Source organism: Paramisgurnus dabryanus, chromosome 11 (genome assembly GCF_030506205.2).
Source record: "Paramisgurnus dabryanus chromosome 11, PD_genome_1.1, whole genome shotgun sequence".
NCBI lineage: Eukaryota > Metazoa > Chordata > Actinopteri > Cypriniformes > Cobitidae > Paramisgurnus > Paramisgurnus dabryanus.
Window position 1 is genome coordinate 24,289,828 of NC_133347.1, and position 15,962 is coordinate 24,305,789.

Sequence of the window (15,962 nt, forward strand, 5' to 3'; positions counted from 1 at the left end):
TCATGTTTAAGTGCCATAATTGGGTCCCCAGTGCTTCTATCTATCTAGAAAATGTGAAAAAGATGAACCCAGTGACTCATTCTCTGCAAGCAGGTGAAAAAATAGGTCATTGAAATTTGGCCCCCCTTGTGATGTCAGAAGGGGATCTTAATATAATAATTATAATACCGCCCCTTAATCTGCACTATGCAACCACGCCACTACCATTTAGCGCAGAGAGAGAGAAAATAAATAATTGACAGCACAATTAAGTTTCAATTCTAACAAACCACCACTAAGGCGATCAATGTTTGCATTTCATCAGCTCATTTGCATTTAAAAGGACACACCCAAAAATACCTTTTTTGCACACACCTATAAAGTGGCAATTTTAATATGTTAGAATAAATGATCTACATGGTACTTTGAGCTTAAACTTCACATACATACATACATACATACATACTCTGGGGAAACCAAAGATTTTACATCTTAAAAAAAGTCTTGTGAAATGTCCCCTTTAAAATGACCCTCGCAGTAAATTTATGGAGAAATCTCTGACACCTGCTTTCAGTCTTTACAAACAGCATTGCCATCACATTTCAGGTGAACACACTAAAGAACTGCACAACATTTGCATGCTGTATATCATCGCTTAGCCCTGTGTTTTGTTTCACTAACCGCTAGTACTTTAGTTTTCCATTTTCTTTGGACTGCACAACTGTGATCAGCACAGATTTTGTCAAGTACACAGTGCTATCCAAAGGCACAATTCATCCTTAGTGAAATCCCCCAAATTGGTCATCTGGCCATACTGATTACTGCCATCTGCATTTAAAGTAACTGATAAAATAAATAACAACAAAGCACGCACATAAACAATTGTAAACAAACCAAGTAACAAATGAAAAAAGATGATACTACTATTTCTGAGCAACAGCTGAACTGTTGCAATGCATCTCCAGGACCCTTTGGCGGCAAGCACCCACAGTGCTTTAGACTGAACACAGCGACAGGGTGTACATTACACATCAAAACTTTTGCATGTCAGTGGTGCAAACACAAAACCTGACCTACCAAGCGTTGGCAAACAAGACGTGAATTTAATCTGGGATCAGGATCACAACATCATCTTCCAGGTCTCTAAAACGTCTTGGGCTCTCTCGTCCTCACCTGATTCATCTTTATCCTATCAAGAGCGACTGCGGTCTTCTTGCGTTCCAACCAAAATTTTGCTGTAGAGTTTCTGTTGTTCTTCTTTAAAAGTATCTTTCACTTTTGCACGTTTTAGCCCACCATCCCTAAAGTCACCAAAAACACAGTTTTTAGCACAAAAATTTACAATCTACGGCACAGATAAGTACTGTGCAAAAGTCTTAGGCCATAACCACCAGACCTGTTGTTTTAGAAGTTTTAATATCCATCCTTATTTATTTTTCAATCTATTTTATTAAGATACAAACAGAAAAGACAGGAAATATGTACAAAAAAATTAAAAACTAAATTTTCAGGACTAAATGTCTTCCTTAAAAGACTAATTTCTTTAAAAGTAGAAATTAGGATTTAATTTTATTTAGGTTTAAGAAATCCTGCAGTTTCCTGCTATTGCTCTCGTGGAAGGGGAGTTTACCCTAAAAACTTGACACATCAGTTTACTTTTTTTTTACAGTGTTTAATACTATATACACATTTCCTGTATTTTCTGGATGTATTCTATTAAAGAGACTGAGAAACAAGTATATATGATTACTATAACATTGCAAAAACAACAAATCTAATTGTGGCATGGTGGCCTAATACTTTAGCACAGTAATGTATATGTGACCCTGGTCCACAAAACCAGTCATAATAATAAATAAATAAGCTGAATAAATAAGCTTTCAATTGATGTATGTTTTGTTAGTATATAGGACAATAATTGGCTGAGATGCAACAAATTGAATCTGGGATCTGATGGTGCAAAATATAGAGAAAATCGGCTTTAAAGTTGTCCAAATGAAGTCCTTAGCAACAAATATTTTTTAAAATAAATAAATAAATAAATAAATATATACACACACACACACATACACACACACACACACACACACACACACATATACATATATATATATATTTAAGCTCTGGAATTTAAAACATATCTTGAACATAATATTTACTCCATATCCTAATGACTTTTGACATAAAAATTATAATTTTGACCCATACAATGTATTGTTGGCTATTGTTACATATATACCCGTGCTACTTGACTGGTTTTGCTGTCTGTAGTCACATATACACAATTTAAAGTTATATTGTGAGAAATAACAACGAACTATTGTCACAATTGAATGATGAATAATAGTTCAAAACAGGAAAATGTGCCTCGTCAAATATTATGAAACTGCTTCCATTTAACTAACTAGTTGTTGAGTCTACGTCTTAAATTGTGCAGGAACTTTATATTTGGTGAGCAACAGTTGAATCAGATAAACATCACGCAACAATGTTGCAAAACTCTTAACAGATTCACACTTAAGTGAAGCCAAAAAAGACTTGTTACAAAACATCAGTAAAGTTAATTTCGGTTTCATCAGAGGGTTACAGCGCTCCTATAGCTCAGCTTCTAGAATATGACAGTTTGTTATGTCCAGGATAAAATCTGTACTACTGTAAATATATAAACTGATATTAAGTTTTTTTTGCTGAAGCAACTGATATAAACTGCTATTCAAACTTCATAATTAAAAATTTATTTAATTCACGTTTTATTTTAAAGCTATATTATTAAAAGCCAACGGGAACATTTCTCAGATGTATTTACATGCACATTTATATACTGAATCCAATTTAGGACCCACTTACCACAGCAGGTCCACCAGACCACCCTGCCTGGCAATAGCTGCTTTTACTCTGTTAGCAAACTGCACTGCATCCTCATCTTCCTGCAGACAGAAGAGATGCTTATAGGACTTTAAACATTATGGGAAAGTTAAAGAGATGTTGTGTGTGTTTTATTTATGAGCTTTTAACCTTAAGCTAACAGTAAAGGCTAGAGAGTGACACATCACAGGCTGGACTCGAACCCATATCCTTGCGAGGATCTACATGCACACATTTGCATTTGGTGAACACTTTAATCTAAAGTGACATTTTTAATGCATTTGCTGTATACATTTATATCAGCCCATGGGCCCTATCTTGCACCCAGCGCAATTGACTTTGTCAGTGACGCATGTATCATTTGTATTTTGCACCGGCGCACAGCGGGTTTTTCCCTCCACAGACGCACATCGGCAAACTAGGGAATGAACTTGCGCTCCCTGTGCGGTTCAGCGCAAAAAAGGAGGCGTGTTCCGGCGCAAACCATCCCTGATGCTGCAGTTTCAAAAAACAATTGCACCACTGACCAAAAAAAAACTAGTCTAAAGTCAGTGGCACGTTGCGCGTTGTTCATTATGCTATTTTAAAAGGGTGCATGCTTGACCATAATGTATAGCGTGCACAACGCGCACACACTTTGCGTTTCTAATCTACACAGATGCAACAGTTATTTTTGCAAATCATAAATTGTTACAATAAAAAATATTAACACATGAGATAAGGGAAATCATTGTGTTGAGCATTGTGGTGATAGTTTTTATTTATTGTGTGGCTGCGTTAAAAAATTCTCATGCAAATAACGATTAAAATATTTTCATAAGTTTGTTGTGTGGCTGTATTATGTTTATTTTATGTAAATAATAATTAAAATGTTTTCATAAGAAACCTTAATGTATATGAACTTGATTTGTAAGTGTACTTTGGGGTTGGACCTTGCTTGCGTTTCTTGGGTCTGATTTCAAAGCCCCCAAACCGCCTTCAACACTTTCAGCAGTGAGGGTGGACGCAGCAATGTCCTCTGCTGACGTCATGTGTGTAGGCAGATCCACCTCCCGTTACACGGCGTGCCCGATTTATGCTGGCAAGCTTGGTATTCCCCCGTCTCCTGACATCATTGTAGCGCTTGGCGCAACGTCCTGGGAATGCCAGCTGATGAGACAATTGTGGCTATTTTCTCTCACACCTGTTTAACCGACGCTGATTTGGGCAGGTTTCTCCTATCCCCATAGAAAACAACTTCTCTGTCTTTGACTGCTCTTACAAGAACGTCGGTGAACCGCTCCTGGCGTGCGCCTGGTAAATCCATCATAATAATAGCAACCCGCCATGGAACTTGCGCCCTTGTGTTTAAAGGGAATGTTGGATGACGTTCTGATTGGTTTATTTGACGTTACGCCCAAACCACACCTATGAATAATGAACCTACTTCAGACCAACCCCTTATTAATTTGCGCCTGGCGCAAGAGTTATTTCTCACGCCGGGAAAATAGCAACAGCGCCCAAGATCCACCCACAAAGTCACTTGCGTTTTGCGCTTCACACTTTCAGATCGTTAAAATAGGGACCCTTGTGTTTTATAGAAATTGAACCAGTTGAGCCAAACAACCAATCATATCACAATTGGGGTAAAATATAAAAATTTGCACACAGCATTTTCTTATCAAGCATTTAACATTTCTAGATAGTAAGAAATGCATTTGAATTGTAATAAATAAAGCACTATTTCTAGATTAGTGATTTTCGGTTAAATATTTCTGTGCCATTTAATTATGGAGTGACTCATGATGACACAATGATTTACCTGTGGTAAATTACCTATGGCCGTTTGAGTTTGGGGAGCCAGGTGCCTGGACAAGCATGGAAAGCAATGACCTATTTGTTTATTTGCATGCCCATATGCAAACGCAGATGTTCATTTCCAATCTGTGGCGGGTCGACGAATAGCATTGAGAAATCTAGCCCACAAAGGGCAAATTTGTGCCCGATTTGTCTACTAAACGCAGCGATGCAAAAATAGTAAAAGCAAGGCAAGTCATTTATGCCACAGAGATTTTACTTCAGTCATAGTATATTCAGAGATTAAAGAAGTTTTGTGTGTGTTGGCTTTACCCGACGGGTCATGGGAGGCAGGTACCACACGCTGCAGACGATTGCCCAGCTACTCATCATACAGAGCAGATATTTCACCATCCCGAACTTACTGCTGTTCCAGAAGGCATCGCCAAACCTTGGGTCATACTGAAAACACAATGGACAAATAAAAATTCAGAGGAAATTCAGAAAAATTCATTTAAATCTTTTAAATTAAGATTTTAAAGAGAATCTGGTGCCATGGGGCAAAGTAATTGTTTGTAGTTGCCAAAGTGTTGCAGTCTATGCTAATACTTTATAAAGAACTATGAATATTATCAATATTGCTGACCTTAATGGCAACAGGGTAGACAGTAGAGCCAATTTCAAAGCTTCCTTTCTTAAACATCATTACTGATGTGTTGTTAATGCAGGTACCTGGAGAAAAATTACACACTTAGCATATACAAAAACATAATAAAGTAACACAACACTTAAAACCACATCACATATTAAACACATGCTTTATAATAATCATTATGCAATTATAAACTTAGTATAAAATATATTTCTCTCTTTTATTTGACCAGTGACCACAAAACCAATCGTATGTAGAACAGCTATATATTTATAGCAATGCCCAAAAAACACTATATGGGTCAAAATTTTAGATTTTTAAAATACCAAACATCATTAGGCTATAAGTACAGATCTTGTTCCATAAAGATATTTTGTAAATTTCTCCTGTAAATATATCAAAAATGTATTTATCATCATGAGTAATACGTTTTCCTAAGACTATATTTTGGACAACATGTGAAAGGCAAAAGTGATTTTCTCAATATTTTAATTCTTTGCACCCTCAGATTCCAGATTTTCAAAAAGTTGCCAAATATTGTCCTATCCTAACTAACATACAATACATCAATTGAAAGCTTATATATTCAGCTTTCAGATGATGCATAATTTAAATAAAATAATGTAGATCTCCCTAACGATTATTAGCAACTAATCATTTGCAGAATAAAAGTTTTCTTAATAATAATTCTGTATATATAAATGCACACACATGCATGTATATATTTAAAAAATATTTGCATGTGTAGAAACATTTGTAGATTTACATACAATTTATTTCATATATAAATATTTATTAAATGAATATATTTTGCCTTAAAATTATACATACATGTGTTTGTATTTATATATATATATATATATATATATATATATATATATATATATATATATATAAATAAATAAATATATATATCTATAATATATATAAATATAAATAAATAAATAAATATATGTATATATATAGTTTTATGACATTTTATAAAATACATTTATTTATCATGAATTTTGTGCAATTAAACCTAAAAAATAAGACTACTAACCCACAGCACTACTTTGTATCATTTAATATGTTTTGTTTAACTAAAAGTTGAGTTTTAGAACAGTTTCTTCTCATAAATTTTCTTTGGGGGGGCCGCGAAGGCATGCACCATACACAAGGGGGGCCGCGCGCTTAAAAAGTTTGAGAAACACTGGTATAATAATTATGTAAACAAAAAGTTTTATTCTGCAAACGAATAAACGTGACTAATCATTAGGCAGCCCCATTATAATGTAGATCACACTTTAAATTTTATTGATGAGCTTTGGACACATTTACATTTAAGCATTAGGGAGATGCTTTTATTAAAAGTGACTTGCAGTGCATTTAAGTTACACATTTTTATCAGTATTTCTGATCCTACCAATTGAGCCACAGAAACCCGGATACATTTTACATTTAAAGTAATAGTACCTCTTAAAATCTGTTCAGTAATAATAATAAATATTAAATAAATGCTTTTAACCCCCTAAGCCCTGAGCTTTGGTTTGTCTTTTTTTCAGATTTCTTCCAGCTATTTGGGGATAGGAAGAACCAATAAATATAATAACCAAATATCTTTCTTTGAACATGAAGCAGTTAATTGTCCACGTTTGTGTACAACAGCTACACAGAATTAAGTATTATGGTGCAAATAACAAAAAATGTGATTAGGAGTTTGAGAATAAAAGGGCAATTGTAACATTCTGACGTCTTACTGTATTCAAAACTATCAAATCTTTCTCAGTAGAAATATATTAATGGTACTACTACAGATGCCTCATAAATGTTTGAAAACCAAAACACAGCATGTAGGTTTAATGCAGTCTGTGATTTACAGTATGAAAAATGATAAAATTTTCTTATTCCTCCTTGGCACATGAAGTTTGATTTCTAAAAAACGAGATGAATCTTACCCTCAGGGAAAATGAGGATGGGCAGTTTGGTTTTGTCTTTGACATGATCACTCAATCTGAAATAAAACTCATTTCATCAATAACAAAGATGGCACTTCTGTTTAAAAGCCATTAAAATGAGCAGTCATGTTGTGTTACCTTTTAGTCACTAGATGGCGATCTTTGACTTCAGAGCGCTCAAACCAAATGTGCGGACAAGCTTTCACCATGGACCTCTGAATGACCCCTATCAGCCCACCGTGAATCTGACCGACCTATAATACACAAACAAACAGCCTACATTAACCCTTTACGTACACAGACATCATAATTAACCCTTCACACAGTGGATGCCAGTGCAGTGAGAACACACAAACACTAACCATTGCATAGCATCCATCGCTGGCCAGTATAATGACATCAATGGGTGACGTGTGGTTGGCGACACAGATACCTCCATTCTTGGGTTTATTTTCACTGTCTCAGAGAAAAACACAGAGGCCATTGTTAGCAATGAGTGTAAATAAGATGTATCTTGGGTTGCTTTTAAAACTTTTAAACAGTTCTTGAATGACTTCCTTTGTATGATGGACACTTACTGGCCATCACTGTTCACTTTAGCTTTTCATGTTATAAAAAGCACTCAACTGCAGTCTACTTTTAATACTTTATTACATTTTGATTCTGACATTACAAGCTTGTATCTGTGGACGTCATATAGGACATACATAGATAATGAATGTAAAAATCACACACAGACCAAAGCAACATCTAATAGTGTTCAGTAATATCTCAATTATTGTTATGATGCTAGAACGTTCTGAATGACTATTAAAAGAACCGGTTTGACATAAAAAAATTATTTCCCTGTTAAAGGGAACGGTCGTAAAAAGGAGAGACTGTTTATCACATTCTGAATATAGATAGTGAAGTCAGTTTATCAAACCATGTTAGCTCACAAGGTCATGATTTCTGACACCACTCTGTTTGCATACGAGATAACAGTAAATGTCAACCGAGAAGATGCCTGGGAAGTCAACACTCCCACCATTAGAGATAAAAACCTGCTTGGACTGAATTCCAATCCTTATGACACCGGATTCAGGTTTTGGCTCTATTATATGAAACATGTGGGCTTCTTCTGCCCAGTTTTACCTTAATTCTTTACCTGATCTAACAAACATTGTACTGTATCATCAGCACTTGCATATTTCTGATATTTCTTCTCCTGCTAAATTACCATCTGTGGGCCGTGTGCTCCTACCTGTGATGGTATGTGATGATAGCAGTCAGCGCTCTTACACAGATACGATAACACATCAGGTGCACTTTCTCACTGAGAAAACGTTTCATCCTGTAAACACATGGACATCTGTATCATTGGATTACACCATATAATCGAATTTGAACTAAATATTTAGTTAAAGGTGCTGTGTGTAGATTTTAGCGCATCTAGTGGTGAGACTGTGAATTGCAACCAGTAGTTTGACCATTTAGGGTGAATTCCATGTTAGGGGACTTGCGGTGTATGTCGATAAACTTAATTATTTTAAGGTAATAAAAACAATACAGTTCATACACCAGAGTTATGTATATTATATTGCATTTCTGTCAAGAGATCCTCCTAAAAGTTACACAGTGCACCTTTAAGGGTGGATGGTCAACATAATGCTGATATCATGAATTAAAAAAAATTGTTTCCTACCTCCCATTGGGCAAAAGACCAATCATGGTGGTGAAGACGACCAGCAGACTGACTCCTGTGAATGCTAATGTTAACCTGATAATGGAAAACACAAGACATTTCAGCTCTTAACACTGAAGGAAACAAACTTAAATTTTGCCTTTGATTTTATTACTCTTTACTTTAATTAAAGGTGGGGTGCATGATCTCTGAAAGCCAATGTTGACATTTGAAATCATCTAAACAAACACGCCCCTACCCCAACAAAATCTGGACCTTCTTTTGATAGACCTGCCCCACCCATACGCAACCCAGGAAAGGATGTCCGTTCGTAGACACGCCCCTTAATTCTGATTGGCTACATGTGTGTTTTGGTACTCGGCCAGACTCCCTATTCCAAAGTATTTTTCAACATTCATGCACCCCGCCTTTAATGAGGGGATAAAAATACTAGTACATGTTGCAGGACAGACTTAAATTAGCATTTTCTTTTCAAACACCACAGGTCCAACAAGGCAAGAGCACATGTAGCTTAAAGGGATAGTTCACCTCAAAATGATATTTTATTATAAAACACTTACCCCTGTGTCGTTCTAAACCACTAAGTATTCCGATTTTCTCCTGAACACATTCTGAGATATTTTTGATAAAAACCCGGACGTTTTTGTCTGTCCTATTGACTTCAGTTAGGTTTCCCAGAAAAGAATAAAAGACGTCGCCAATTAAAAGTTCATGTGCCATCATTCTGTTAATAATAATATTATGAAACGACGAGAACACTTTTGTGCACAAAGAAAATGAAACAAACTATTTTATTCAACATTGTATTCTCCTCCTTGGTCCTTCAGTGCGCGTTCACGAGCAGACTACGGTGCCTGCTGCTAACGTCACTTGCTGACGTCTTTGCCAACATTTTTTTTCCTTTTTTATTTAATCCATTATGCAAACATTTTAAACATTACTTAAACAGCCTGTCTAAATTCACAAATTACTTGCCAACGTATTCTGTGTCTGTACGCAGGCAACTACGTCAGCAGGTGATGTTAGCAGCAGCATGCGCTGTAGTATGCTTGTGACGCGCACTGAAAGACTAAGGAGATCAAATTGTTGAACAAAATCGTTTGTTTTGTTTGTGCACAAAAGTGTACTTGGCGCTTCATAATATTATTATTGAACTACTGATGAACTTGTTTTCATCAAAAATATCTAAAAATGTTTTCTGAAGACAATCTGAGGACTTGGTGGCTTAGAACGACACAGGGGTAAGTGACTTATGATAAAATTGTCATTTTGGGGTGAACTAACCCTTTAAAACATGTCAAAGTTACATGCCAAAAAACATTTGAGAGCTAACATGGAGCATTTGGATTCAATTAACCCCACAATACCCAGATGGGGACAGCTGATTAAACAGAGCTCAGAGCACACTTCTTTATCTCAAACATGCACACGGGATAGTAAGGAGTTTCTATAAAGGAATGTGGGTTGAGGTCATTGCCCTGACTGACATTAATCCTACACAAGCACCATATGGCCCGGAGGGACGGCAGAATTAGCCTGTATTTTAAGACGCTAAATTCAGACCTGTGTGCTATAACAGGGCAAAAGAGACTGCATTTAGAAATGGACCATATTTAAGCAAAATCAGAGTTTTAAAATATGTTCATCACTCTCCTGTCATCACAGATATCTACAACTTTCGTTTTTTTTTTAAGCTAAACACAAAATATTTTTATTAAAATGCAGTCATTGTTTGTTATGTTGCACTCAAAATGTGAAGAGAAAATTAAATGATGCAGAAACCAAAACAAACAAATATAAGCACCAAATTCAAATATGGCAGCATGTCACCTGGTACCTGGGGTTTTCGTGACTTTTAACATGATATTTTGGCACATAAGAAATAGGGATGCTAAACAATTAATCGCGATTAATCATTAGCAGAATAAAAGTTTTTGTTTACATCACATATGTGTGTAAACTGTGTATAATAAATATGTATATATAAATATGAACACATTCATGTATAATTTTAAGAAAAAAAAATGAATATATTAAGTATTTATATTTATAGATAATATAAATTATACATAAATATACAAATGTATATACACATGTAAACATTTCTAAAACATATACATGCATGTGTGTACATTTATTTATACAAATTTATTATACACAGTTCACACACATATATGATGCAAACAAATACTTTTATTCTGCTAACGATTAATCGCGATTAATTGTTTAGCATCCCTAATAAGAAACATTATGATTTGAAGTTACTGACATGCCGAACATTTTGAGTTATAAGCTTATTTATTTTATTATTAAATTATCCATTTGTGTTCAACTAAAGATGAAGAATTTCCATTTTTTTTGTAAACTATTTCTTTAAATATAAAAATATGGCAAATACGGCCACTGCAAGGTTATTTAATATCCAAACAACAGGCTTTTGCTAGAACAGCGTTTTCCAACCCTGTTCCTGAAAGCAAACCAACGGTGCACATTTTGGATATCTGACTCCACATCTGACTCCATTATTTCCCATGAGCTGATGAGCGGTGGAAAATCTGGTGGCTTGGTGTGATGCAAATAAACTGCAGATTAATATAAATAAGACGGTGGAAATGCTGGTAAATCCTGGTCCAGGGGGTTATTATGGACCATTCATGGCCATGAGATTAAGACATGTGCTTTAACCTGAATATAGGTTGATGAATTCAGGGAGGAGATTTAGGGGTCAATCACACCAAACGCGTTTATGGCTGGTGCAGGCACCTTTTTTGAATGATATTCTATGGACAGGGAGCGTTTGCTCGCTGTTTATGCACGCCGAGCGCCTTGCGGTTTTTGCCGCCCGTCGCAGCACGTGTTTTTGAAGAAGCGCTGAGGGCGGAAAAGCCATTGACGTCATTCGCGTCTTTCCATTGTCCAATCGAATGAGGGGAGAGGCAGGCCTTACGTTGTGGTGAGGGAAGATTACAGTTGCTTTGAAGAACCGGACCCCATTTGCTCACTCTCTCCTGCGTGTTTGGGCACCTCTCGCCCTCAAACAAGGTCAGAGCAAGTGCGCTCTTTTTAAAGTTTCTGCTAATATGACAGTTAACAGTAAAAGAGCGCTCACGCTTCAATATTTGATTGACAAGACAGCTGACTCAGTGGTTGCTTAGCAATATAAAAAAGATGCGTCGCACTGCTCTTTTTTAAAAAAGGCAGTGCGTCGTGCCTTGTGTTTCCAAGCGTTTAAAGCGCGATTGGTGTGATTAGCCCCCTAGGGTTCCTTTGTGTAAGTACAACAGGTACAAATTCTCTTTTATCCTATTGTCAGTTAAATATTTAAACAATAAAAGGTGAATGTATTTTGTGGGTGGGTGTGCTTGTGTGTGTGAGTTGTATTCGTATAGGTTTATTTGGATAAATTGTAAGCCACTTTAAACATTGTTCACACGTATGTAAATGTCTTTCATATGTTATGTAGTGTGCAGTAGACTCTGTCCAAACCAAATTTCTCCCAAGTGAGACAACTAAACTAAACTAAACTAAACTAATGAGTAGATACAGGTGTGTTTGAATAAGAAAATTTGAATGTTTAGTGATGTTGGCGTGTGCCTCCAGGAACAGGTTTGGGGAACAGTGTGCTAGAACATGCTTCTCAGAACTGCACAATCCTTTAATTGTTGTTTTTTAACAAGATGGTCCTGCAGTAATTATTATTGGTTGCTTGAAGTCAGGTTCCCTCAGGTTTGAACAGGTGTGAAATGTTGTTAATCTCTAAACAACGGTATGTTTTGATAGCAACACTGAGCCATTTGTAAGGAACCGTGCCACTTTGTTGTCTCTGGATATTAAACTGGAATAGAAGAATTTCACAACTAACATCTGTTTGCCAGATTCTATATTATCCACAACTTTGACCATATGTTAATTTTTGAAATACAACAATATATAATTAGGGGTTTGACGATTCTCCAAATTCTCGATTCGAATACATTTTCGATTCTAAGGTCACGATTCGATCCGATTCTCGATTTTTACAGATTTTTTTGAAGACAAAAATGATATGCCATTATTTATTATTATTACTATAGTTTAACATAACATGCACATTGCACAACTCGCATGAGGGTTTGTGGGCTTCACTTAACGCGAGAGCTTGTAGAGAGAAGATTCCTTCTTGCACGCACATGGACTTAATGCTTGTGTCTTGGACTCATAGCATCTGAAATAAATCCAGCGTCATAAGCAGCTGCGCTTCTCTCTGTCTCACATGCACGTGCACGCGCTCTCGCATATGTCCGAAGTCTAAACATAAACTAAAGTAGTAATCCTTATGTATTTGTTCAGTTTAATGTGTTTCATGCGAGCTGAGGCCAACTATCCCTTTTGTTTCAAATATAATCCGCTGCATCTTTGCGCCTCTCTCACTCTCGCGCACGTGCAGAGAGCTGCGCTCTGTCCAAAGGCAGATCACTAGGTAGCAATCCTGTTTATGATATGCATTTCAAGGAGTTGTAGCATCCCTCGTGTTTAATATATATATATATGATTGCGTTCCGCTGGACAGATGTTTTTAAAGGCATCTCTGAGAGTTTTTTTTTCCTTGGCAAGCCTTCTGGACGTGACATGGGGGCGTGGCAGCATCGACGATCCCATTTTTTTATTCGAAGTTCAAAGCTATGACTTAATTTCGATCGATTTCGATTTAAAATTGAAATCGTGACAGCCTTATATATAATATAAAATAATATGTGCCAAATAATGCATTAATAGCCCAGTGTTGTAGTCGAGTCACCAACTGTCAAATCCGAGTCGAGTCTCGAGTCCCAGTGTTCGAGTCCAAGTCCGATTCACCGAAGAAGAGTCAGAGTCGAGCCCAAGTCGAGTCACCATTACCAGAGTTCGAGTCCGAGTCGAGTCTCAAGTCCCCAGTGTTCGAGTCCGAGTCGAGTCTCGAGTCCCCGGTGTTCGAGTCCAAGACGAGTCTCGAGTCCCGTATTCGAGTCTGAGAGTGCCTACATGTCTCCACTCTGGGACCTTCAAAAAACTGATAAAATGTATTAAAGAGGTTTTACATTTAACAAAAATGACACCTCTGCCACAATTGCAAAGGAAGATTGTGTGAACTAATCCTTTAACACTGTATTACAGAAATACACTCAGCGAAAAAAAGAAAACTGCATTTTACAGGACACTGTATTTTAAAGATACTTAAAATGTAAAAATAAGGTCTGTTGCAAATAGGCTTGGGCGGTAATACGGTAATATGGTATACCGCGGGATCTAAAAATAGCAAAGGTATCAATTTCTATACCGCCATACCGGCCTTTAAAAAAAAAACAATGAACTTATATAGCAGACAAGGATTAAATATTAAATTAGGGATGGCGAAAACTAAACATTTTCTTCAACGACCACCGAGCCATTAACTGATTAGTTTAAAACAAGTTACGCTGTTTGAAATAACAGCCATTTCGAGCCGCGCCTGCAATTTCGCAACTCTGTCGCATCTCTCTGCTGCTCTGCCTCCGGCTCATGCGAAACATGATTCCCGCAAACGTGTCGCCGAGGAGCTTGTATGCTGCTTGTATGTAATCAGAGGACAAATGACTCCTTAGTTTCAAAATGGTTTTGGTAAGGTGATCGCGTGGAAAATAAAGGCGTTTGTCTTATTAGAAGCTCATTTGAAACACTGCCACGGCTTATTTAAGAAAATGACAGCTCCGGAGAGACGGCGCTTAAGTTTGAGGTAGTGCTAAAAATAATAAAGAAAGATGATGATCATCATCACCTTATCAGTTAGCACTAAAATGTAGATGTAATGTAATTCCAAATCTAAACCCATCTTATGCGGAATGTTGCCTAATAGACTGCAAAACGATAAAACAGGCACCTTCAGAATGCATTAAAGACGCACCGCCAAGGCAGGTCTAACTGCTTTCTAATAACGACTAGAACAACTCTTTTGTATAATTATTATTACTTTTTTATTTTTCAAAAAGACAAGTGTTAACTTCTGTTAAGTGCAACATGGACGATGCAATGCTTTGCTGATGCAAGCCGCGAGAAAGCCCTTGTCTGTTTTAGAAAAATGCAGCAAAGATATTAAATGCTGATGTATGAGTTTCATTTATTTATGATGAGGTCCGTGCGTTCTAGTTAACAATGCAATGCAAGCGAACGCGCCGTGTCGGCGCCTCCATGTCATGGTTATTATATTGTCTACTATATTTGCTTTTAATTTATTAAATACGTGCAATTGGTTGATAAAACATTTATTAAAATTAAGACACAATTTATACAAAACGAAATTCACTTTAAAGAAAGGCTTTCTACAAAGCAAAACCTAATTAAGTGGTAAAAATGTCTAATGATTTACAAAAAAAAAACTTAATCTGCACTTTACTGTTAAAAGACGTGAATGTTAATAATTCTGAATACAACCAGGAAAGACTTTCGTTTTAAATATTTTATTGCTGGATTTTACAAAAAATATTTTTATTTTATTTGCTGGAATATGCAGAAATTAAAGTTAACAGAAAGAGGACTTTATTTCATTAAAATATGGTGGAATGTGCAGAAAATAGGTTTAAATGTTCAGCAATTTTCTTCAAGTCTGAGACTGTTGCTTTGATTAAATTTTAGCTTGATGCAACGCGAGTGCACGAAACGCCGTGACCTTGCGCCAGAACCCAAATGCCGTGACCTTGCGCCAAATGTTTTTATTGGTTTATAAGTACAAACAGGCAAGTTGTGAAAAATTGAGTGTGAGGGATTTGTTCACTTCACACAAAAATATCCTGGAAATTGGAATGAGATGGCTAACTGTAGTCGCGTTTAGTCCACTGTCTATAATAGCCTAATTTAGAGATCACTTTTTTAACCGACAACTGGTTAATTCTGTTTGAGCTTAGTATTTAACTTTTTTCATAAACTGCTAGTTGTTGCTAATAAAAGTTGTTAATATTGTTGTGCAGGTTATTTTGTTATTGTTTCAGTATTAGTGTTTGGTATTCAGTTTCTAAAGGGTTTAGGCACAAGCCAACATTATAGTGAAGCCGTCTGATTACGTCATAATTTTTTAATT

General features: G+C 36.3%; 1 protein-coding gene across 1 annotated transcript in view; it reads right to left on the reverse strand.

The window, feature by feature from the left end:
- The window catches only part of LOC135729716 (glycerol-3-phosphate acyltransferase 4-like), a 28,932-nt gene continuing 12,970 nt past the window's right edge, over positions 1-15,962 (reverse strand). The window contains exons 5-13 of the mRNA XM_065247548.2: positions 8,894-8,968; positions 8,453-8,542; positions 7,572-7,665; positions 7,348-7,463; positions 7,210-7,265; positions 5,267-5,352; positions 4,954-5,082; positions 2,827-2,906; positions 1-1,280 (exon numbers count right to left, since the gene is read on the reverse strand). Of these exons, the coding sequence (XP_065103620.1) occupies positions 1,172-1,280; positions 2,827-2,906; positions 4,954-5,082; positions 5,267-5,352; positions 7,210-7,265; positions 7,348-7,463; positions 7,572-7,665; positions 8,453-8,542; positions 8,894-8,968 (835 nt within the window). The 3' untranslated portion in view covers positions 1-1,171. The remainder of the gene's footprint in view (positions 1,281-2,826; positions 2,907-4,953; positions 5,083-5,266; positions 5,353-7,209; positions 7,266-7,347; positions 7,464-7,571; positions 7,666-8,452; positions 8,543-8,893; positions 8,969-15,962) is intronic.